The sequence below is a fragment of the Schistocerca nitens genome, chromosome 4 (genome assembly GCF_023898315.1).
Source record: "Schistocerca nitens isolate TAMUIC-IGC-003100 chromosome 4, iqSchNite1.1, whole genome shotgun sequence".
NCBI classification, from domain to species: domain Eukaryota; kingdom Metazoa; phylum Arthropoda; class Insecta; order Orthoptera; family Acrididae; genus Schistocerca; species Schistocerca nitens.
The window spans coordinates 175277282-175303583 of NC_064617.1; the positions used below are offsets into that span (position 1 = coordinate 175277282).

A 26302-nucleotide genomic window follows, 5' to 3' on the forward strand; every position below is an offset into this window, starting at 1 on the left:
TTTCTTTCATGTTTGTTATCTGTGATCGTTCCCATTAGTAGCCAGATAGCTTTTGTGAGATGAGCATCGTTGTTTGGTGTTACATTCGTCGTGGAGCAAATGACAAGTGAGCAATGTATCCAAGTGATAAAAAGCTGTAACTAAAACAATACAAGTCCCACGGCAACCGATCGTGAATTGCGTGTCACACTCGGACGTAATACTTCTCCAAAGGAATCATTCGGAAGTTTGAGACCACGGATTCAGTTTCAAACGTTTAGAAAATAGGACGACCGCGTTCTGTTCAAACACATGAAAACACTGCTGTCGTGCTTGACAATGGCCGGCCGGTTTGGCCGAGCGGTTCTAGGCGCTACAGTCTGGAACCGCGCGACTGCTACGGTCGCAGGTTCGAATCCTGCCTCGGGCATGGATGTGTGTGCTGTCCTTAGGTTAGTTAGGTTTAAGTAGTTCTAAGTTCTAGGGGACCGATGACCTCAGACGTTAAGTCCCATAGTGCTCAGAGCCATTTGAACCATTTTTGTATATCAAAACTAGACGTAATTGTCTCAATGGGAATTCCGCGATCGTTCATTAATAAAATATGGCGTTTCAGTCTTCGATCGCTGTACTTTATTTTCAATCACCGGTTTCTGGCTAGCTGCCCATCTTCAGATCTGTTAGACAAAGTTAAAAATGTAATTAATAAAAGAGATACAGTTCGTGATAGAAACATCTTAGTTTGCAAAAAGAAATTTTGGAACATATTAAATGCCAACATACCATATATTGTAGTTACAGAGTAACTTGTCCGTACAGAACACTCGGTTCGCTGTCATAAGTAAAGTAAATTTCAATCTGTTAAAACCTTATATCGCAGTTTTTAAGAGTAACCTGATTGGTAACAGTAAAAAGTGCCCTCTACCTATAACAATTGTGCATCTGTTATTATTTCAACGTATACATTAATGGCGAATATTCTTTTTAATAAAACAATTTTTTAAGGCAATAACATATGAATAATCTTTTTTGAGTGGACCATGAAACGAAAAATTTACACTAAATTAAAATTTCTTTTTAAAGAAACATAGAATATAATTAAAATGTAGATATTGTTTCGAAAATGTGCGTTTCCTCTTCTTTGTTTTGACTGGTGGTGGAGTGGATTTCCGTACGTCGGAACGTATACAACGCCACGCCGAGTCCTCTTCCGCCGCGCCCAATTCACCTCGCCGCCAGTAGGCTGAGGGCCGTTCCGCTGCAGCTGGTTCTTACTGGGGCGTGCTGTTGCTTTAAAGAGTGAGCCTAAAACAGGCCTTTAAAAATCTCATAATAATTCCTGTGCATAAAATCACTTTGCTCATTAAGTAGTAGACCTGGGGTTTTTCTTTGATGAGCGTATATTTCAATCTCTTCGAGCACGTTGAGATAGAGACTACATAAAGCTCCAAAAAGTCTCTATGTCAACGTGCTCGAAGAGATTGAAATATACGCTCATTAAAAAAAAAAAAAAAAAAAAAACGCCAGGCCTACTACTTAATGAGCAAAGTGATTTTATGCACAGGAATTATTATGAGATTTTTGAAGACCTGTTTTAGGCTTACTCTTTTTAAAGCAACAGCACGCCGCAGTAAGAACCAGCTGCAGCGGAACGGCCCTCAGCCTACTGGCGGCGAGGTGAATTGGGCGCGGCGGAAGAGGACTCGGCATGGCGTTGTATACGTTCCGACGTACGGAAATCCACTCCACCACCAGTCAAAACAAAGAAGAGGAAACGCACATTTTCGAAACAATATCTGCATTTTAATTATATTTTATGTTTCTTTAAAAAGAAATTTTAAATTAGTGTAAATTTTTCGTTTCATGGTCCACTCAAAAAAGATTATTCATATGTTATTGCCTTAAAACATTGTTTTATTAAAAAGTATATTCACCATTAATATATACGTTGAAATAATAACAGATGCACAATTGTTATAGGTAGAGGGCACTTTTTACTGTTACCAATCAGGTTACTCTTAAAAACTGCGATATAAGGTTTTAACAGATTGAAATTTACTTTACTTATGACAGCGAACCGAGTGTTCTGTACGGACAAGTTACTCTGTAACTACAATATATCGTATGTTGGCATTTAATATGTTCCAAAATTTCTTTTTGCAAACTAAGATGTTTCTATCACTAACTGTATCTCTTTCATTAATTACATTTTTAACTTTGTCTAACAGATCTGAAGATGGGCAGCTAGCCCGAAACCGGTGATTGAAAATAAAGTACAGCGATCTCAGTCTGAAACGCCATATTTTTTAACCATTTTTGTGCTTGACAATGTGACCGTAAGACCTAGAAAATCAGTTCGCTGACTAGCTCAGTAACTGAATTTATCACGAAGTTCACTGCATGAAATCCTTTCCAAAGTTCTGAAGATGCATGTGCACAAGATTCGACTCACATAAGAGTTGAAGCCTGCAGATCATGGAAAGAGACATCAGTTTACTCAGTGGGTCTTGTCTCGACAAGCGGTGAACGAAAGCTTTACAAGAAGAATAATTTTCTCAGAGTAGGCGCACTTTCACGTCAGGAATCAACAAACAGAACTGCGGAATATGGGGTAAGGAAAATCCGCGAGTGACTGTGGAAGATGACATGCAGCCACAACGCAGGACTTTGTGGTGTGGGTGCTGGGCAGGAGGAGTGATCGTCTCAAATTCTTCTGAAAATAATGATGGAGCTGCCGTCAACGTGAACGGCGACCGTTACCGAAATATGCTTTCTGATTTTTTTGTGTCAACAAGATGCTGCAACATATCACACATCTCACGAAGCAATTGCTCTGCTGAATGAAAAGTTTCCTCAAAAAATTACCTCATTGCGTGGCAACCAGGAATGGCCTGCCAGATCATGTGATCTTACGCCTTGTGCCTCTTTTCTGTAGCGATTTGTGAAATCAAAAGTGTACGTGAAGACACCACTATAATACACCAATTGAAGGACGAAATTAAAAGGTTTATTAACGGCATCCTATCAGATGTTTGTGAACGTATCATCGAGAACTTCAAAGAACGCTTTGCTCGTTGCCTCGCGTCCTTGGTGGTCATATGGAGGATATAGTTTCTCATATACACTCCTGGAAATTGAAATAAGAACACCGTGAATTCATTGTCCCAGGAAGGGGAAACTTTATTGACACATTCCTGGGGTCAGATACATCACATGATCACACTGACAGAACCACAGGCACATAGACACAGGCAACAGAGCATGCACAATGTCGGCACTAGTACAGTGTATATCCACCTTTCGCAGCAATGCAGGCTGCTATTCTCCCATGGAGACGATCGTAGAGATGCTGGATGTAGTCCTGTGGAACGGCTTGCCATGCCATTTCCACCTGGCGCCTCAGTTGGACCAGCGTTCGTGCTGGACGTGCAGACCGCGTGAGACGACGCTTCACCCAGTCCCAAACATGCTCAATGGGGGACAGATCCGGAGATCTTGCTGGCCAGGGTAGTTGACTTACACCTTCTAGAGCACGTTGGGTGGCACGGGATACATGCGGACGTGCATTGTCCTGTTGGAACAGCAAGTTCCCTTGCCGGTCTAGGAATGGTAGAACGATGGGTTCGATGACGGTTTGGATGTACCGTGCACTATTCAGTGTCCCCTCGACGATCACCAGTGGTGTACGGCCAGTGTAGGAGATCGCTCCCCACACCATGATGCCGGGTGTTGGCCCTGTGTGCCTCGGTCGTATGCAGTCCTGATTGTGGCGCTCACCTGCACGGCGCCAAACACGCATACGACCATCATTGGCACCAAGGCAGAAGCGACTCTCATCGCTGAAGACGACACGTCTCCATTCGTCCCTCCATTCACGCCTGTCGCGACACCACTGGAGGCGGGCTGCACGATGTTGGGTCGTGAGCGGAAGACGGCCTAACGGTGTGCGGGACCGTAGCCCAGCTTCATGGAGACGGTTGCGAATGGTCCTCGCCGATACCCCAGGAGCAACAGTGTCCCTAATTTGCTGGGAAGTGGCGGTGCGGTCCCCTACGGCACTGCGTAGGATCCTACGGTCTTGGCGTGCATCCGTGCGTCGCTGCGGTCCGGTCCCAGGTCGACGGGCACGTGCACCTTCCGCCGACCACTGGCGACAACATCGATGTACTGTGGAGACCTCACGCCCCACGTGTTGAGCAATTCGGCGGTACGTCCACCCGGCCTCCCGCATGCCCACTATACGCCCTCGCTCAAAGTCCGTCAACTGCACATACGGTTCACGTCCACGCTGTCGCGGCATGCTACCAGTGTTAAAGACTGCGATGGAGCTCCGTATGCCACGGCAAACTGGCTGACACTGACGGCGGCGGTGCACAAATGCTGCGCAGCTAGCGCCATTCGACGGCCAACACCGCGGTTCCTGGTGTGTCCGCTGTGCCGTGCGTGTGATCATTGCTTGTACAGCCCTCTCGCAGTGTCCGGAGCAAGTATGGTGGGTCTGACACACCGGTGTCAATGTGTTCTTTTTTCCATTTCCAGGAGTGTATAAATGGGAGAAGTTAGAGTGTTTGTAAAAAAATTACATTTTCAAACATTTTTGTATATTCTATAGCTCTTTAGTCCCTACTTCCCGGACACCATCTGCTACTTAATAAGTCTTCGATCTGTTCAGATATCTGAGACCCAATTCCGTACACTTTGACCTTTGTTAAGAGTAAGCAATGTGGCACTGTGCCAAACTTTCAACACATTAACTTTTCTTTTTGTTAGACTTTCGGATTTTTACCAATATAGGAACGAAACCAGCACTGTTGTGCATGTCGCCGCTGTAGGAGGTGGCCATTTTAAGTGTGCAGTTTGGCCAGCAGAGCGGGCCGTGGGCCCCCTGGTGACGCAGGCGTGTCGGCAGGTTCCGCCGGCGCTGGAGGCGTCTGTGCAGCAGCACGGGCTGACGGCCACCGTGTCCGGGCTGCGCCTCGTCGTGTCCGAGCGACACTTCTCCGCTGACGGCCTGCTGCGGGTTCGATGCCAGGCGACGGTGACCGCGGGCGGCGGCCCGGACGCAGAGCCGCTGGTCGAGACGCGGGAGGCCCTCGTCGTGGGTGAGGATCGCTGTCTCAGCAGTTTCCCAAGCTGCTTTCTTTTACCCCTCTTTTGAAACTGTGTCCCGTACTCTGCTCATGCACAGATACAATGCTCTACTTGCAATGTGTTGCTTAAGCTCTGTGATAACAACACGAAGAATGCGTGGCAGCTATCGATTATCTAACGACGATGTTATCGTGTTTATGACTCATTTCCGCATTCTGTTAAGTAATTTTCGTCACAGTCATGTCTATTTCATAAACAGGAGCAGCTGAGTTAGCTTAGTTGCACTTCTGGGTAATACAACCAAGATTTTTGCTGCTTGGGTGTTCTGAACGCCACAATATTACAACCGAACTTATAGTCACAGAAATCACTAGAATTTTCCTTATACTTGGACAGTTTGAAGGACAGTACCCCTCAGTCCCGTAAATCAATATGATGCAGTTCCAAAAAATAACCGAAAAATCGTCTTTGAAGGTCAAAAGATGTATCAGTGCTATTATGTAGAATCAAATGCAAAGACTCTCAGGTAGATGAGTGTATAGCGTATAGATGCTGTATGTGAGAGGTCCTTGGTTCCATTCAATCATAAAATCTTTTATCTTATTTAAACAGTATTTATATTATGAAATGGGAATGTCAATTAACAAATATTGAGTAATATCATTTCATAAAATACCATTTGCTTTTAAACATTAATCACATGAAAATAAATTTAAATTTGACGTAGGTGTGCGAAATGGCTTAATGTTAAATGAATAGAGATCATATACATCGGTAGTACTACTCAATCTCTAGATATAAAGAAATTAATTCACTTTCTGTTTGATGTTTCACATTTTGTACTAACTTTTATTATGTCTTGAATACTTACATTCTCATTCTGTTAGTGATATTAAAAAGGAAAATATTTTCATTAATAAGCTGTAATTCATACATGTTAATTAACTTTTCCATTTGTTAATAAAAGTAAAAAACATTAGTATTTTCTAAACTTTTATACACAAAATACAATGAATTTGACTGTTTAACAAATGATGCATAGCCTAACCGTTACCAGTAAATTACTTTCATAAGGCAACGAGTTAATAATGATAATGACGGTATGTAACAAAAAAGGCAGACAATAGTGGTGTACATTTTATATTCAGAAGAACATAATACTTCTTACAACAATTAAAGAAAGTAAAATTTTTCAGATACGATCTACATTACATGTTTATATATGGATTTAAACGAATTTTTATCGAAATTAGAGAAAATGAACACTATAATTACAACGGTTATGATAGGATTTAACTTTTGTTTCCTAAAATAAGGTATGTTATAAGAAAGTGAGCCTGTGATATTTAACTTAATGATTGACTAGCCAAATATTTTGTAGATGCAGGTGACTTCACCAGCTTTTTAAACTTAACTATGTCATAATAAAATCTGTCATGAGATGCTAAACATTAGCATCCATATTTACTAGATTTTTTCTTGTTTTGGTGTAAGGAACCTGTTCCTAAGGCATGTCAAGTTTTTTTTTTTTTTTAAGGAGGGAGGCGGGCATCCTGTAGATGAATAATAGCTTGCTTCCCGGTTTATTGGTCTTCTGTGCGTTCTTATATCACTCATCCGATTACGATGAAAATTTCTTACGTTGATGTGTGGGCAGCGGCGAAGCTTCCTGAGGTAGTACAACCACCCCCCTACTACCTCTCCAGTGTGGGGATGAGAACCCATGCCATGTAAAAAATATTCGAAAGCGACTGGTATCCATAGTTTTCAGGGACGTTAGGGCCGTTGGTGACTTCCGATGACATTCGTCCGCTAGAGAAAGGGGGAGGGAAATTGGGGGGTGGAAAGACAGTGGTATAACTTAACTGCATATCGCCGTAACGTTTCAAGTAATTTCTACGAGGGAGGATCGGAAAGTGAAGCACAATCGTTTCTTTCTTCACTCGTATTGCAGCTGGAATGTTAAGTTTGACCTACAGAAAATATTTTGTTTTCATGTATATCTCTAGCGAGATAAGCCTGAACTACGAAACGAATATCGCGCATGTTACCGTCAACAACCTGTGAAGAACAGCGAAGAGTTGTTTGATATTTCTGGACCAAAAGGCATAAATCGAGTTAAATTGACACGTACATGCGTGGCGTGTAGGGAGAAGACTGTATGTGCCGTAGCAATGTCTCGAAGTGATGTAATTTCTTCCAAGAGAGCCGTGTGAACCTTAATGATTCTCCACGTTCCGGGCGGCCGGTAACAGCTGAAACCTGGCAAAATGTCGAAGCCATTGGGGCAGCAATTTTGAACGACCGGCGTGTGCAACTGCGAACTTTATCGCAGCACTACAACATTTCCTATTGTGCGGTGTACGATACTGTTCATGACACGTTGAAACTGAGTAAAGTTAGTACTCGCTGGGTGCCCAAGAACCTGACAGACAACCTCAATGGCCATCGAATGATGAGAATCTTGGATCACTTTATGCATTACGCCGCAGAGGGGCACGACTTTCTGAAAGGAACCGTCATTGGTGATGAGTCATGGGCGTACTACTACGCGCCCGAAACCAAGCAAGCTCCTATGAAGTAAAAACTCTCTTGTTCCTCAGTACGAAAAGAATCCAAAGTGACTCAACCTGTTAGGAAAGCGCTTGTGACAATGTTGTGGGATATGCGTGGTTTGTTATTTGTGGGCTTTTCTGAACACGGGACCACTGTGAATGCTGCAGCCCACATTAAAATTTTGGTTAGGTTGCGTCGTGCTGTTCGTGACGAGCATTAATCCTGACGGTGTCAAAATTTATCATGGCAATGCTCGCACCCTGTTGCTGCTTCTGATTGTGAGAAAATTGCGAAATTTGTGTGGGAGGATATAGCAGCATCCACCATACAGTAAGGACATTGCACCATCGGACTTTCGCCTGTTGGGTCCCAAGAAGAAATTCCTGGCCGGCCAACGCCTTACGATAGGTGCGGAGGTGAAAGCTATACTCGAACCAAACGGACTGTTAAAAATAGATCATATTAAAACTGGTTCCACGATGGGAAAAATGTGCTGAGAACGTTGATGACTATGTAGAAAAGTAGGTAAAAGGTGTAAGCTATTTCTTTTTTTTTGTATGACTATGTAGAAAAGTAGGTAAAAGGTGTAATCTATTTCTTTTTTTTTTGTATTTTGTTACCTATTAAACTTTTTGGTAATAAAATTATTGTGCGTTACTTTTGATAATCCCTGTCACGAAACTTGGTACACATTTCACTTGCTGTATAGGAAAATTTACTGTGAAAGGCAGACATCCCAAGTACACAAATACCTCAAGGCTATTTGGATTTTCAGTTACGATTGCGTCTCTGTACATTCTATCGTAGTAATGATTGGATCTTGATAAAACTATAGTAACTATCGGAGAAAGGAATTTGGGGTCCCCTTGTGCCAATGAATGATCTGCTACATTAGGAACATAAACATGTCTTACACAATGGGCTAAACCTCATTTAGGAAAAAGAAACCCTGGGATGAAATTACTTCAAAGTTTGCTTTCTGTTTTAGTTTGTTTTGTTACCTAATTTTCATGTGGACTTCTTGCAGTGTTCTCAAGTGGATGGTACGTTGAGTCAGGACTAACAGAGCACATAACTGATACAGTTCACTGACACACAACTAATGGAAAACAATACAAGTGTTTTAGATTACTGAGGGAAAAGAACGTGATGACTAGTAGCAATACACATATTTGATAAGAAATACAATTGCTATTCTCGTTATACTACGTCTCAAAGATTAAACAATACGTAGGTACAGTAGTAATGACTGTTGATGAGATGGTACTTGGGAATACAGTCTGAGTTATATGTATAGGTTACAATCGCTTAAAAAGTTCATGACGATACTGTATTCTGTTTGTTGTTGAGTTTTATGATTCTAGTATAGTTGTGTCGCAGGCATCGTTACTGTTAGTTCTTTCACCAAAGTGACTTGCTGTCGTGGTACCGCTTACACGAGAGGAATGGATGACGTAAATCACCTTTTGACGTTAAGCCACGCCAACAAATTTGGGGATCTCTGCCGCTTGACCTGCGGAGATTACTGAGTAAGTTGCGGTCATTATTATGTATCTCAGTTGCAATTTAGCGCATGTCCTATCCGTAAACTAGGAGTGGCTGTGGAGGATAGGTTCTAGATTATAGTATTGGCAGCCTTTGTCTCATATTGCTTTTTGTCACTTATTTTCCATGCCTTATACACTGATGGGTACCCGCTTAACGAGGTGTTAGTCGACCATCGGAACACAGTACAGCAGAGGTTGTGTGTGGTACCAGATGTCTACGTGTAAGCTACGCGATTTATGTAAATTATGGGCCGGTGGTTTGTGGGGCGGAGCCGGCACCCTCTAGCGTCCTACCTGTATTCCATTTGGTTCAGATCAGGTGAATTTAGTGACCAGGATATCAACGTGAAATTGCTATCATGTTCCTCAGACCGCTGTGGCTCTAATCTGGTCTTGTGACTGTGACAGACGCCATCTTTGCTTTGGAAGACATCGAGGATGAAGGGATGCAGATAGTCAGTTTAAGATTCAAGTACTTGACAGCTGTAGTGGTACCTCATTGTTAGATTACTACCGCAAGTCCCATGGAAACCTAGAAGTATGTCCCCCTCGGCATAATACTGTCACCATTAGCCTACATCCATGGTGCGGTGCATATTTCGAGTGGTCTTCACACTGGTCTCGCATTCGGGAGGACGACGGTTCAAATCCCCCATCAGGTCATCCAGATTTAGGTTTTCCGTGATTTTTCTAACTCGTTCCAGGCAAATGCCGGAATGGTTGCTGTGAAAAGGGCAAGGCATATTTCCTTCCCCATCCTTCCGTTATCGGAGCTTCCTTTCCAATGGGTGCCGGCCGGTTCTAGGTGCTACAGTGCTCAGATCCATTTGAACCACTTTTTTGTCGATGGGACATTCAACTCTAATCTCCTCCTCCTCCATTTATTCATTGTTCAATATCAGTGAATCCGTGCCCACTGAGACTGTATGTGACGATATCGTTTGGTCGATGTTCATCTCTGCTCCGCTCATGTACTCAAAAGAACGAGAAATTTTGGATTGGAGATTAACGTATGAGCACAGTTACTATACACATATTTATTTCTGTCAATGTATAGTACAGAGTACGCTATCCCATTAATGGATTTCACAACCATGCTTTTTCATGAATACCACGTCCGATAGACAAGCTCCCCCTCGGAGCACACAATCCGACAGCCTGATAGGAAGGTTAAGCATGACGTGAGCTAACATTTCAGTAGAAATCCGGAAGGGTTTTGTTCGTGTTCCTGCGTTAAGTTCCTCGATGGTAGGAAGTCGAGTACAGTAAACCGTTCTCTTAAGGTGGCCCCACAAGCAAGCCACATGCTGTCATATCAGGCGACTTTGTGGTCCATGTAGTGCCAACGTCATTTGAAACGACACGATTACCAAACAGTCGTCGTACAGCTCCCAGCGATACATTTGCCGTATGTACCGTGCTACGTCATGTTGAAACCAACTGCTGGCAGGAAGATGGGTCAATTCATGAGGAACAAAAATTTCCATCATGGCAACGTTCCGAACAGACGTTGCAGTGGTTGCGCACACATCATCATCTTCAAAAAATTAGGCATTTTTGACGCCGGCCGTTGTGGCCGAGCGGTTCTCGGCGCTTCAGTCTGGAGCCATGTGACCGCTACGGTGACAGGTTCGAATCCTGCCTCGGGCATGGATGTGTGTGATGTCCTTAGGTTAGTTAAGTTTAAGTAGTTCTCAGTTCTAGGGAACTGATGACCTCAAATGTTAAGACCCATAGTGTTCAGAGCTATTTGAACCATTTGGACTTTTGACGCCACTTGATGACACGGCGCTGTGCAATGGACGCTCATGCATCTGATGTGGATTTTGTTGAGACCAGTAGTTTGTTGACAAAGCCACTGAGGTTGGAGTGAGCATCGTCCGACATCCACAGGTTGTTAATGAAATTGTTGTCACGGTGCTCTTTTGTTAACATGCGTTTAGCATATTGTCTACGCCTTAGCAGATCTTTAGGCTGAAGTTGCTGAACGATCTGCAGCTTGTATGGAGGGTACTTTAAATCCACTTTCCGTATTAGTTGAACAGCTGATGATACCGCTGCAGAGACTCTGCACGGCGTCGGACAGAGCGCTGTGGCCTTCTTGCGAAAGCATTTCGCACAACCTCGATATTGTCTCCCCTACGAGCGGTTCTGGGTCTCCGTGCACACTGCTTCTTGCACTTGATGCTTCAAAATTAGGGACCCAGGTGTTGATTGGATCCACTGGGAGAACGCGAACATGCCGTCCGATTTTGCGATGACGCCGAAATTCTCGACACGCCGCCTCCACACTTCGATTCTTGTAATAGGCTTTTACCGCAAACGCTTGCTGCACACCGTTCCATTACTGGGTGTTTTTGTTTACCGAATGGCAAGACAGTATGAGCAGCATTCTATATGTCATTGGGCGTCACCCATCTCGTAGCGTTGCCAAAATAAGTTCCAAAATTTCCCATTCGTTTGAGTTACCTTCTACTTTCCTCACCGAGTCATATACCCACAACGCCACCAGGCGGCATTCAGTCTCGCAGTGGGCCATAGTCGTAATACACTCCTGGAAATGGAAAAAAGAACATATTGACACCGGTGCGTCAGACCCACCATACTTGCTCCGGACACTGCGAGAGGGCTGTACAAGCAATGATCACACGCACGGCACAGCGGACACACCAGGAACCGCGGTGTTGGCCGTCGAATGGCGCTAGCTGCGCAGCATTTGTGCACCGCCGCCGTCAGTGTCAGCCAGTTTGCCGTGTCATACGGAGCTCCATCGCAGTCTTTAACACTGGTAGCATGCCGCGACAGCGTGGACGTGAACCGTATGTGCAGTTGACGGACTTTGAGCGAGGGCGTATAGTGGGCATGCGGGAGGCCGGGTGGACGTACCGCCGAATTGCTCAACACGTGGGGCGTGAGGTCTCCACAGTACATCGATGTTGTCGCCAGTGGTCGGCGGAAGGTGCACGTGCCCGTCGACCTGGGACCGGACCGCAGCGACGCACGGATGCACGCCAAGACCGTAGGATCCTACGCAGTGCCGTAGGGGACCGCACCGCCACTTCCCAGCAAATTAGGGACACTGTTGCTCCTGGGGTATCGGCGAGGACCATTCGCAACCGTCTCCATGAAGCTGGGCTACGGTCCCGCACACCGTTAGGCCGTCTTCCGCTCACGACCCAACATCGTGCAGCCCGCCTCCAGTGGTGTCGCGACAGGCGTGAATGGAGGGACGAATGGAGACGTGTCGTCTTCAGCGATGAGAGTCGCTTCTGCCTTGGTGCCAATGATGGTCGTATGCGTGTTTGGCGCCGTGCAGGTGAGCGCCACAATCAGGACTGCATACGACCGAGGCACACAGGGCCAACACCCGGCATCATGGTGTGGGGAGCGATCTCCTACACTGGCCGTACCCCACTGGTGATCGTCGAGGGGACACTGAATAGTGCACAGTACATCCAAACCGTCATCGAACCCATCGTTCTACCATTCCTAGACCGGCAAGGGAACTTGCTGTTCCAACAGGACAATGCACGTCCGCATGTATCCCGTGCCACCCAACGTGCTCTAGAAGGTGTAAGTCAACTACCCTGGCCAGCAAGATCTCCGGATCTGTCCCCCATTGAGCATGTTTGGGACTGGATGAAGCGTCGTCTCACGCGGTCTGCACGTCCAGCACGAACGCTGGTCCAACTGAGGCGCCAGGTGGAAATGGCATGGCAAGCCGTTCCACAGGACTACATCCAGCATCTCTACGATCGTCTCCATGGGAGAATAGCAGCCTGCATTGCTGCGAAAGGTGGATATACACTGTACTAGTGCCGACATTGTGCATGCTCTGTTGCCTGTGTCTATGTGCCTGTGGTTCTGTCAGTGTGATCATGTGATGTATCTGACCCCAGGAATGTGTCAATAAAGTTTCCCCTTCCTGGGACAATGAATTCACGGTGTTCTTATTTCAATTTCCAGGAGTGTATTTTAGCTTATCAGTGTGGCTGTCCTTGCTTCAAGAAGACTGGTTGTGTTAGAGGCATTATTACTTCCAGAGGATGCAACACTGTGTACGAAGTATTTCGAAATTATATTCGCTGACAGCGAATTTCATCACAAGAATCCACTAAATTACAGGCGCATATCGTTAACGTCGATATGCAGCAGGATTTTAGAACATATATTGTGTTCGAACGTAATGAATTACCTTGAAGGACACGGTATATTGACACACAGTCAACATGGGTTTAGAAAACATCGTTCTTGTGAAACAGAACTAGCTCTTTATTCACATGAAGTGCTGAGTGCTACTGACAAGCGATTTCAGACTGATTCCGTATTTCTGTATTTCCGGAAGGCTTTTGACACTGTACCACACAAGCGGTTCGTAGTGAAATTGGGTGCTTATGGAATATCGTCTCAGTTATGTGACTGGATCTGTGATTTCCTGTCTGAGAGGTCATAGTTCGTTGTAAATGACGGAAAGTCATCGAGTACAACAGAAGCGATTTCTCGCGATCCCCAAGGTAGTGTTATAGGACCTTTGCTGTTCCTTATCTATATAAACGATTTAGGAGACAATCTGAGCAGCCGTCTTCGGTTGTTTGCAGATGACGCTGTCGTTTATCGACTAATAAAGTCATCAGAAGATCAAAACAAACTGCAAAACGATTTAGAAGAAATATCGAAATGATGCGAAAAGTGGCAGTTGACCTTAAATAACGAAAAGTGTGAGGTCATCCACGTGAGTCTTAAAAAGAGCGCGTTAAACTTCGGTTACACGATAAATCAGTCTAATGTAAAAGTCGTAAATTCAACTAAATACCTAGGAATTACAATTACGAACAACTTAAATTGGAAGGAACGCATAGAAAATGTTGTGGGGAAGGCTAACAAAAGACTGCGTTTCATTAGCAGGACACTTAGAAAATGTAACAGACCTGCTAAGGAGACTGCCTAAACTACGCTTGTCTCCTCTTTTAGAATACTGTTGCGCGGTGTGGGATCCTTAGCAGATAGGACTGACTGAGTACATCTAAAAAAGTTCAAAGAAAGGCAGCACGTTTTGTATTATCGCGAAATATGGAAGATAGTGTCACAGAAATGATACAGGATTTGGGATGTACATCATTAAAAGAAAGGCGTTTTTCGCTGTGACGGAACCTTCTCACGAAATTCCAATCACCAACTTTCTCCTCCGAATGCGAAAATGTTTTGTTGGCACCGACTTACATAGGGAGGAACGATCACAAAGATAAAATAAGGGATATCAGAGCTCGTATGGAAAGATACAGGTGTTCATTCTTTCCGCGAGCTATACGAGATTGGAATAATAGAGAATGTGATTTGCAGAGTATCCATGTAGATGTAAATGTAGATGTAGATGAACAGCTGTGTTAGGTACAGATTTACTACCAAATAGCGACGTATTGCTGTGCTCGACCGGGACTCCAGTCCTGATTCCCCGCTTATTGCGAGACATCACCTTAACAACTTCAGCTACCCATGCATGCTCCCTGGACTAACCCAGATTTCCATATGTGTGGCAGCGTGCACGTACGATCCGCCACGGTCGTATCCAGAGCCAGCAGTGGCAGGGCGAAGCAAGTGTGTCACCGTCACCAGTAGTCAATGCCCCGGCAGGCACATAGGAACACTTCGGGCAGGTACCAGCGAGGCCGCGTCCGTTTGCATCTTCCCTGTCATACGCAAACGTTTCGAGTCATACCAGCTCCGAGCCGGTGTTCATTCAGTTGCCAAAGTTAGGACTCTGTACTTGGCCACTTAATAGTTCTGTTAAAATTCCTGTAACCTTGCCATTATTCGGATTGCAGTTACAAGCCTACGTAAATTTTGTGTATTTAGTGGTTGTCAACAAAGAGTGCAGAAAGAGCAATGCGTCACATTGTCTACATCTTTATATTGCAATCCACTAAATTCATCGGCTGACTCTGGCAACATTACTCGGATTCGCGGATAGCCAAAGTGGTTAATTCGACCGCTCGCAATAAGTGGGGAATCTGATTTCGAGTCCCGGTCCAGCACGCATTTTCACATGTAACTATTGGGTAGTAGATCTAGGCCTAATACAGCTGATATCAAGGAATTCAGAGTCAGCGAATTAATCTCGAAGTATTTTCTATAACTCTGCATCGTCAACCGTGGCTGTTCTTTCAAGACATGCAAGTACTGTTTACTAAAGATTGCACCCTGTATAGTTCCACATGATTTACAAATTGAATCATGTATTCTTACTATTGTACTGTATACGCCCAACAAGTAAAACTTCGTTTTTCTGTTATTTTTCCTAGTGTTTCAATTTCAATGGACAGTAGCGTACATTCTGATAAATTGAAGGATGACCATCGAACTTTGCAGAGATGTTTAACTAATGTGATATTAACAATTATTTCAAGGCTTGATTCTTTCCATTATAATTTTTTAATATTATGTAATCGGATATTACTGACTGATATTACTGATGAAACTAAAAAGAAATATTATGTCAGTGCATTAGTCGTAGTACACCTATAGTCTGTTTTAGCCATATTTTCTCATTCAAAACAGTTGGTGTGTCATTATCACATTTTTATTGTTATTGCAGTAGCTGCATAATAGCGCGCACTTGGAGTATCAGTACTTTGTAATGACATCTTCTATAGATCATCATCATCATCATCATCATCATCATGTTTCTTTTCGCATTAGACAAGTTTCTCTGTTCTCCAACCAAGGAATTTAATGTTGGTCACACTATCTTCTTTTCGGTCATCTTATTCTTGTACTCTTCATTTGAACCACTTGCTTAATTAATTAATAATAGAAACTTTGCAACGTAAAAGTGTCCACAAATTCACCTGTTGTGCAAGAGAAAGCAGATCAGTCATTAATTATATCCTCACAAATTACAAGCTTTAGATGTGAAAATTACCGAACTTTCAGTTTAATAAGTCACGGCTGGAAAATACTAACGCGAATTCTTTACAGACTAATGGAAAAACTGGTAGACGCCGACCTCGGGGAAGATCAGTTTGGATTCCGTAGAAATATGGGAACACGTGAGGCAATACTGACCCTACGACTTATCTTAGAAGCTAGACTAAGAAAAGGCAAACCTACGTTTCTAGCATTTGTAGGGTTGGAGAAAGCTTTTGAAAATGTTCAGTGGAATACTCTCCTTCAAATTCTGAAGGTGGCAGTGGTAAAAGACAGGGAGCGAATGGCTATTTACAATTTGAACAGAAACCAGATGGCAGTTATAAGAGTCGAGGGACACGAAAGGGAAGCAGTGGTTGGGAAGGGAGTGAGACAGGGTTGTAGCCTCTCCCCGATGTTATTCAATCTGTATATTGAGCAAGCAGTAAAGGAAACAAAAGAAAATTTCGGAGTAGGTATTAAAATCCATGGAGAAGAAATAAAAACTTTGAGGTTCGCCAATGACATTGTAATTGTGTCAGACACAGCAAAGGACTTGGAAGAGCAGTTGAACGGAATGGACAGTGTCTTGAAGGGAAGATATAAGATGAACATCAACAAAAGCAAAACGAGGATAATGGATTGTAGTCAAATTAAGTCAGGTGATGCTGAGGGAATTAGATTAGGAAATGAGACACTTAAAGTAGTAAAGGAGTTTTGCTGTTTGGGGAGCAAAATAACTGATAATGGTAGAAGTAGAGAGGATATAAAATTTAGACTGGCAATGGCAAGGAAAGCGTTTCTGATGAAAAGAAATTTGTTAACATCGAGTATAGATTTAAGTGTCAGGAAGTCATTTCTGAAAGTATTTGTATGGAGTGTAGCCATGTATGGAAGTGAAACATGGATGATAAATAGTTTGAACAAGAAGAGAATAGAAGCTTTCGAAATGTGGTGCTACAGAAGAATGCTGAAGATTAGATGGGTAGATCACATAACTAATGAGGAGGTATTGAATAGGATTGGGGAGAAGAGGAGTTTGTGGCACAACTTGACTAGAAGAAGGGATCGTTTGGTGGGACACGTTCTGAGGCATCAAGGGATCACCAATTTAATATTGGAGGACAGCATGGAGGGTAAAAATCGTAGAGGGAGACCAAGAGACGAATACACTAAGCAGATTCAGAAGGATGTAGGCTGCAGTACGTACTGGGAGATGAAGAAGCCTGCACAGGATACAGTAGCATGGAGAGCTGCATCAAACCAGTCTCAGGACTGAAGACCACAACAACAACAGTACAATGTACTAAAGTACAGCGAGTGTACAGTATGCCGTATAGTAGGCCGTTTCCTGTTGGTATCTATATTAAAAATGCAACTGTGTAGTGTTGACTTTAAAAGTTATTCATCGGGAGAAGTCTTCAGAATACATCATCTGCAAGATTCCAGAGTGAAGCACTAATATGAAAGAAGAAATGATGAAAAGTTTAAAGCTTCCCGAGTAAATCATAACCTAAATCAAGAATGGATAGAAACTAGTGATATAATAATAAAATCGGCTGTACAGGCATGAAAAAGGGGAAGAAATATACGAACAAAAGAAGGCTTCTTGTCTGAAGTGAAGACCTCGCAAAGCTGATTAGAAGAAAGATAGATCTTTATTTAAAATAGTTCAAAACCAGAAGCTCACAGCATCACGCTGAAAGTAAAAGGCAAGTACCATTTGTTAAAAGGAGAGAAAATCCAGGTTTTGCACGCATCCCTTGGAAATTTAGTGTACTACGTCCATGGAAAACGAATAAGAGATTATAAAATAATAAAAGTTTTGTTCACAAAGAGGAGAAAGATACTCTACAGTGAAGTAATATCTCTGATGGAACATGGCTAGACTACTTTCAAAACCTATGGACAGGGAAAGAAGAAAAATATGGTAACAGCACATAGCCTATATCCAATCTCCTTGAAAGAATTTGAGTAATGCGAGGAACAGAAAGTGTCCAGGAGAAGATGAAATAAATTCGGAGCTTATTAAATATGCACATTGAAAAAAGATTATACTTCTAAATTTTATAAATCCATGCTGGAAGAAAGGGCATATTCTAGAAAGTTTGCAGAGCCTAATAGTCTTACCTATATTTGAAAAAGGAGACCATATTGACAATAACAACCATACCAAGCTGTACAAATAAGATATATGCCAACATACGTTCCAAATTATTAAATGCTTTAACAGATACTTTCCTGATAGAAGAAGTAACTGGTTTTAGTATAGATCGTGCTTTCTCTATAAACCGGATATTAGGAAAGTACAGAAAATTTAATCTCCCAACATATAAAGGTTTTGAGGATTATGAAAAAGCCTTCGACCAGGTGGTGAGATCTAAGTTATCGGAAATTTTAGGAGGGTGTATCATTCCTCAGCATTCAGTAAGGTCAGTTCAGGGTTTGTATGCTGCTAATAACATCAAGATATGCGACTGCTCAGTCATTAGTACAGGAGCAGGAAGAATCACACAAGAAGTCAGACAAGTTGTCCTTTGTCGCCCACTATCGATCGATCGATGTCATGTGACTAGGGCCTGCAGTCGGGTACACCGTTCGCCGGGTGCAAGTCTTTCGATTTGACGCCACTTCGGCGACTTGCGCGTCGATGGGGGTGAAATGGTGATGATTAGGACAGCACAATACCCAGTCCCTGAGCGGAGAAAATCTCCGACCCAGCCGGGACTCGAACCCGGGCCCTTAGGATTCACAGTCTGTCGCGCTGACCACTCAGCTACCGGGGGCGGGATATGACCAAACCATAGTCAAGGGCACTGAACACAGCCTTCAACAAATTGTACGGTCCTTGCATATAACGGCAAAACATATAGTGTACACATATCTACACAGAAAGCAAAATGTATGGACTTTTGTAGGAAAGCACATCTTGCAACTAAAATCATAATAGAGAGTAATGTTTTGGAACAAGTTGATATTTTCAACTACCTGCGCTGTTATATCTTATATGCTCGCAATAATGATCCTGACATAAATCTAAAAAGAGACTTACATGTGTTCGGTACGATTAACATCATGCCCCTGAATAAAACAGGGAAAGTGACAGTAGATAAATTTTATAATACCAGGACTGCACCTATGCTGCTCTGTGGAAAAACAATCACAGGGAAATGACGCGGCAGAAATGAGACTTCTAAGACCTTTGGCAGGATACGAATCAGAAGATCACAAGAATATCAGTGTGTTAAGAGAGTTTCCCCTTGCTCTAGAAATAGGAGAAAACGTCCAACAATACAGAATGGAGCGGCAGACTATCTACTATGTATAGATCAAAGCTGGATACAAGGACAACATATACTGTACCCTCGTTGCACACTAGTATCTTGTAGTAAAGGTGTGGTTTCAAAATTTTTGAGGATGTAATCGATGATTGACCTGCCTCCTTTAGCACACAAGGTGAATTTTTGGATATTTTTATGTCGATAAAAGTCATTTACTGTCTTCAAATTGTTAAATGTTACAAATTCTCTATTATTAATTAGTTAGCTGACAGAAACACATGCATGATCTAAATTTCTTGATGCTCTCTACATTCGTCTTTCATTTTTTTTCTGTTTCACATTCGAAACGAATAATAACTCACCTGATATTTCCAGAATATTTCACAATAATTGTGGTTCACTGCCAGACTATGGACCCAAAGTTTCGGATTTTGATCCCTGGCCTGTCCTAGGATAGTTATCTGTCATTTATATCAGTTGATTCACCTCTGGAATTTTTTGTAACGTGGATAATGCTGAGTGGTACCAGGGGTAAGAGTCCATGTTAAAGTGTTGGTCCCTTTAAAAAAGGCTGGGTAAGTCAATTCGAAGATCGGAGTACTGCGAAGGCATCCCATCTCCAATAGAACAGCATCTAGTAAAGCATCGTGCTGTTCAAATCTATATTGGGGTTGATGAAAGATTTGTCTTTCGGTAAGTCATCTCTCGATTAACTGAAAAACAAAAATCTGTCTTTTTCAATCTTAATTTTGTAAATTTCGCAAATACATCGAATAATGAAATCACAACTTATAATGCAGCAAGCGGTACTCCTTTTTTTCAGGTGACCCAAAGTTTTCGGCTGTGAGAGGTATTTCTTCCATGACAACATACTTCGGCTTCAATATGATATGACTCCACAACCTACTGAGTCAAGGACCACTCTCACACCATTTTCTATCAGCTATCTCTTTTAAGTGTTCCTTACAATATTCCCCATTAACTATAGCTCTGAACACAATGCCCTGGCCTACAGTACTGAATAGGATTTTCATCTTCATGGGAAACGTCGAGTCCATTGTATCTGTCTACAAGATGAAAATAAAACTTCCTTGCTTCTCTTCCAGCACTTTACTCCCCCCATCAAGGAATGTTCTCGTTGGTAATCGTTACAAAAGTTTACTAGTTATTCTCCTTATCTAAACTAAACTATTACACTGTGATAGTGAAAGAATTTGCTGAAACGGAAACTCCGTTAAAGCCTTTATCTCACTTGAGTAGGTTCATCAGGAAATAAGTTTCCTTTGTTGAATGCTGCTGAACCTTCTTTCGATATGTTAGAGTTATTAACACAGCCCTTATTACAGTAAAGCTTTCATTCCTTGGTACTTAAGAAAGACATTAGTAAAACTTCAGCTCAATAAAAACATTCATTTAAAGTAAACACTGTGGATCAAATCACAGTAACATTAACAATACTGTAAAATGCAATAAAATAATCAAAGAAGCCTATATCCTACAGATACCTTTCCTCTTTTCTTAATAAAGAAGGATCATTTCGTTTATCTGCTTGTACATCAAACAACATAAGACATCTTAACAGTAAACAATTTTTATGGAACCTCTGTAATGCGAAATTACTAGCAGATATTCAAGCTATTGACTGAAAATTTTTATCGTTAACAAACATCCAGCGACACATTCCGATATAAGCATCAGTCATCTTTTAAGTAATACTGCACATTAGAGTTTAGAAAACACAGGAATAGCAATAACCCACCTCCGCGGCCGAGGTCGCTAATGCTATGGTGGTCCTCAACTCAGGTGGTGGAATAAAATCATTGGGTGAAGAAAATTTTCGCTTCGTCTCCCTTCTCTCATTATCATCATCATCATCATCATACAACACAAACATTACACTACACTCTGAGTGTGTGCGCACACAGTCACACGCACACACACACACACACACACACACACACACACACATGTAGGATTACAAATATTGTAATGGAACATGTTGTAAATAAATAAACAAAAAATAAAATAAACATAAATAACAATCTAAGAATAGTACACTGGAATTAATTAAAATTTCTAATCATTGCTAAATAGTTCCAGTAATATTAAAGAAATACAAAGCAGCAAAGAACCTTGTCAGAAATTTTAATCCTGAAAAATTCGTGTACCACCATTATAGAACTGCAGCCAGAAAATGCACCGTTCCATCACCTTGACAAGAGGCTGTCTGCAATTAGAAACAATCCCATACTAGCACGGTAAGCAATGCAAAGAGTATAATGAGGCTTCTACAACAAACAGAGAAGTGAAATTAGATAACTGGAATTACATAAACTTCGATATGTGCACTTATTATCTGCTACAATGTGCCCACTGGATAATAATACAAGGAACCAGAACAGTGTTATAACTATTTTTACAAATTTAAACTTCGCCACTAAATACACTGAAGTGCCAATGAAACTGGCATAGGAACGCATATTCAAATACAGAGATATGTAAACAGACAGAATACGGCACTGAGGTCGGCAACGCCTATATAAGACAATAAGTCTCCGGCGCAATTGTTAGACCGGTTACTGTGGCTACAGTGGCAGGTTATCAAGATTTAAGTGAGTTTGAACGTGGTGTTATAGTCGGCGAACGAACGCCGGGACACAGCATCACCGAGGTAGCGATGAAGTAGGGATTATCCAGCACGACCGTTTCACGAGTGTACTATGAATATCAGGATCCGGTGAAACGTCAAATCTCCGACATCGCTCCGGCCGGAAAAAAATCCTGCAAGAACGACTAAAGAGAATCGTTCAACGTGACAGAAGTGCAGCCCTTCCGGAAATTGCTGTAGATTTCAAAGCTGAGCCATAAACAAGAGTCAGAGAGCGAATTATTTAACGAAACATCATAGATACGGGCTTTCGGAGCCCAGGGTTGGTGGAGGCTAATTATGCAGGGCGTGGGAAGTCGGAAAGATACGTGTCTAGAAACGACTCTGACAGGTGACACATACGTAAGCATCCTGTCTGATCACTTGCATCCATTCATGTCCATTGTGCATTTCGACGGACTTGGGCAATTCCGGCAGAACGATGCGACACCGCACACGTCCAGAATTGCTGCAGAGTGGCTCCAGGAACACTCTTCTGGAATGAGATTTTCACTCTGCAGCGGAGTGTGCGCTGATATGAAACTTCCTGGCAGATTAAAACTGTGTGCCCGACCGAGACTCGAACTCGGGACCTTTGCCTTTCGCGGGCAAGTGCTCTACCAACTGGCAGAAGTAAAGCTGTGAGTACCGGGCGTGAGTCGTGCTTCGGTAGCTCAGTTGGTAGAGCACTTGCCCGCGAAAGGCAAAGGTCCCGAGTTCGAGTCTCGGTCGGGCACACAGTTTTAATCTGCCAGGAAGTTTCATATCAGCGCACACTCCGCTGCAGAGTGAAAATCTCATTCTGGAAACATCCCCCAGGCTGTGGCTAAGCCATGTCTCCGCAATATCCTTTCTTTCAGGAGTGCTAGTTCTGCAAGGTTCGCAGGAGAGCTTCTGTAAAGTTTGGAAGGTAGGAGACGAGGTACTGGCAGAAGTAAAGCTGTGAGTACCGGGCGTGAGTCGTGCTTCGGTAGCTCAGTTGGTAGAGCACTTGCCCGCGAAAGGCAAAGGTCCCGAGTTCGAGTCTCGGTCGGGCACACAGTTTTAATCTGCCAGGAAGTTTCAACACTCTTCTGAATTTAATCACTTCCGCTGGCCACCAAATTCCCAAAACATGAACATTAGTCAGCACATCTGGGATGCCTCACAACGTGCTGTTCAGAAGAGATCTCCACCCCTTCGTACTCTGCAGGATTCATGGTGTCAGTTTCCTCCAGCACTACTTCAGACACTATTCGAGTCCTTACCACGTCGCGCTGCGGCACTTCTGAGTGCTCTCGAGGGCCCTACACGATATTAGGCAGGTGCATCAGTTTCTTTGGCTCTTCAGTGAACGCCCACGCTGCCAAAACAGCTTCTTTCTGAACTTGCCTTAAGGTGAGAGTAAACCCATCAGTTCGAACCTTGGAATGTCCAGAAGGAGCACACATTCAAAGTTCAACGGCTGCAGTGAAGACACTGTACAACAATTTTAATAAGCCGGAACCTCAGCACAGTCCCCCACAGTCCGTTATTCCAGCTCACCACATTCATCGCAGTGCAAAGCTGCTACAGAACGACCCGCACATGAGAAGAATATTCACACCCTCCATCTCACCACACCAAGGCGTTTCATCTGGCCCGCAATGATCGCTTAGTGGACCTATGTCACACGTCCTCCGCATTGCCACAGAACGACTACTGACATCGTGGTACTCCACTCCACCTCGTGCCACGTTCGTAAACTTCTCCGCTCTGTCTGCGGCACGTTGCTTCAGCAAAACCTCCTGTACGGGGCAAGTGTCCACAAGTCACCTCCCAGCGATATCGCTGGGACCGATCGTGGTCACGCAAAATTGGACACATTATTTGCATAATATAAAGAAGTCTCCAAACTTGAATTTACCTCTCCAATTCCCGCCAAGTGAGACTCTCCCCATTTTCTCTTTGTGTGGCGTATGAATTCTAATGACCCATGTTTGTAACCTTGAAGAGTATTGCTCAATACTTGATAACTTTTGAAATGAACGTGATTGTTACAGGGTGTTTCAAAAATGACCGGTATATTTGAAACGGCAATAAAAACTAAACGAGCAGCGATAGAAATACACCGTTTGTGCAATATGCTTGGGACAACAGTACATTTTCAGGCGGACAAACTTTCGAAATTACAGTAGTTACAATTTTCAACAACAGATGGCGCTGCAAGTGATGTGAAAGATATAGACGACAACGCAGTCTGTGGGTGCGCCATTCTGTACGTCGTCTTTCTGCTGTAAGCGTGTGCTGTTCACAACATGCAAGTGTGCTGTAGACAACATGGTTTATTCCTTAGAACAGAGGATTTTTCTGGTGTTGGAATTCCACCGCCTAGAACACGGTGTTGTTGCAACAAGACGACGTTTTCAACGGAGGTTTAATGTAACCAAAGGACCGTAAAGCAATACAATAAAGGATCTGTTTGAAAAATTTCAATGGACTGGGAACGTGACGGATGAACGTGCTGGAAAGGTAGGGCGACCGCGTACGGCAACCACAGAGGGCAACGCGCAGCTAGTGCAGCAGGTGATCCAACAGCGGCCTTGGGTTTCCGTTCGCCGTGTTGCAGCTGCGGTCCAAATGACGCCAACGTCCACGTATCGTCTCATGCGCCAGAGTTTACACCTCTATCCATACAAAATTCAAACGCGGCAACGCCTCAGCGCCGCTACCATTGCTGCACGAGAGACATTCGCTAACGATATAGTGCACAGGATTGATGACGGCAATATGCATGTGGGCAGCATTTGGTTTACTGACGAAGCTTATTTTTACCTGGACGGCTTCGTCAATAAACAGAACTGGCGCATATGGGGAACCGAAAAGCCCCATGTTGCAGTCCCATCGTCCCTGCATCCTCAAAAAGTACTGGTCTGGGCCGCCATTTCTTCCAAAGGAATCATTGGCCCATTTTTCAGATCCGAAACGAGTACTGCATCACGCTATCTGGACATTGTTCGTGAATTTGTGGCGGTACAAACTGCCTTAGACGACACTGCGAACACCTCGTGGTTTATGCAAGATGGTGCCCGGCCACATCGCACGGCCGACGTCTTTAATTTCCTGAATGAATATTTCGATGATCTTGTGATTGCTTTGGGCTATCCGAAACATACAGGAGGCGGCGTGGATTGGCCTCCCTATTCGCCAGACATGAACCCCTGTGACTTCTTTCTGTGGGGACACTTGAAAGACCAGGTGTACTGCCAGAATCCAGAAACAATTGAACAGCTGAAGCAGTACATCTCATTTGCATGTGAAGCCATTCCGCCAGACACGTTGTCAAAGGTTTCGGGTAATTTCATACAGAGACTACGCCATATTATTGCTACGCATGGTGGATATGTGGAAAATATCGTACTATAGAGTTTCCCAGACCGCAGCGCCATCTGTTGTTGAAAATTGTAACTACTGTAATTTCGAAAGTTTGTCTGCCTGAAAATGTACTGTTGTCCCAAGCATATTGCAACAAACGGTGTATTTCTATCGCTGCTCGTTTAGTTTTTATTGCCGTTTCAAATATACCGGTCATTTTTGAAACACCCTGTATATTCTGAAAGCAATATTTTCCAGTTACGTTGCTGTTTCTGACAGATCCCTGGCAAGGCCTTTTTTTAACTTCTTTCGGAATGTTGTTGCAGCCCAGGGATCGGCGGGTTGCGCTCGCCCGCCACCACTGCAAGCTGTCCTGCTGACTTCACTGCTGGCGGCGTCACTGCTGGTGCGAAGTGTATCCAGCGCATGCGCATGACGGCGCTCTGCGCTCCAGAAACGTGGGGCCTGCGCAGTAGTTCCAGTGACAATAAACTCGTGTTCGGTGGCGAGCGGCACCTGCGGCTGCCCGCTGTGCAAGCACGATCGTGATCTTCCTCGTATTTCCCTCGCCGTTATCAACAATGTGAAACTAACCACTACAGTCTCCACCACTAACATTTCAGTACACATTACGAAGTATTGTTGATAGTCCATTTCCAGAGATACTCATTCCTCTATGTGTCTTAAGATTCAAATGTCTTCTGTGAGTGAGAATTTTGTGCCAAGTTTGTTTGATGTGTGCTCCTGATTAGATGTAATACTTCGAATATCGATAAATTATTAACAAAATTAATTAATTATATAAGATATACCTTCTAATATATTGATATGTCGCATTAATAAAGTGTTATTTCGCTAAATTATGATGTAGCTCTTGTTTTTAACAGCACCCCATAAAACTGGTGTGCAACTGATGGCTTGGAAATGGAAATGAAGTCCCTGCTTCTGGACAGAGAATAGGGAAA

At 43.3% G+C, this 26302-nt stretch overlaps 1 protein-coding gene across 1 annotated transcript in view; it reads left to right on the top strand.

Annotated features, from left to right (window-relative positions):
- Positions 1–26085, top strand: part of LOC126252184 (uncharacterized) — a 140180-nt gene extending 114095 nt beyond the window's left edge. The window contains exons 4-5 of the mRNA XM_049953055.1: positions 4889–5081; positions 25664–26085. Coding sequence (XP_049809012.1) covers positions 4889–5081; positions 25664–25773 — 303 coding nt within the window. The 3' untranslated portion in view covers positions 25774–26085. The remainder of the gene's footprint in view (positions 1–4888; positions 5082–25663) is intronic.
- Positions 26086–26302: the final 217 nt, after the last annotated feature.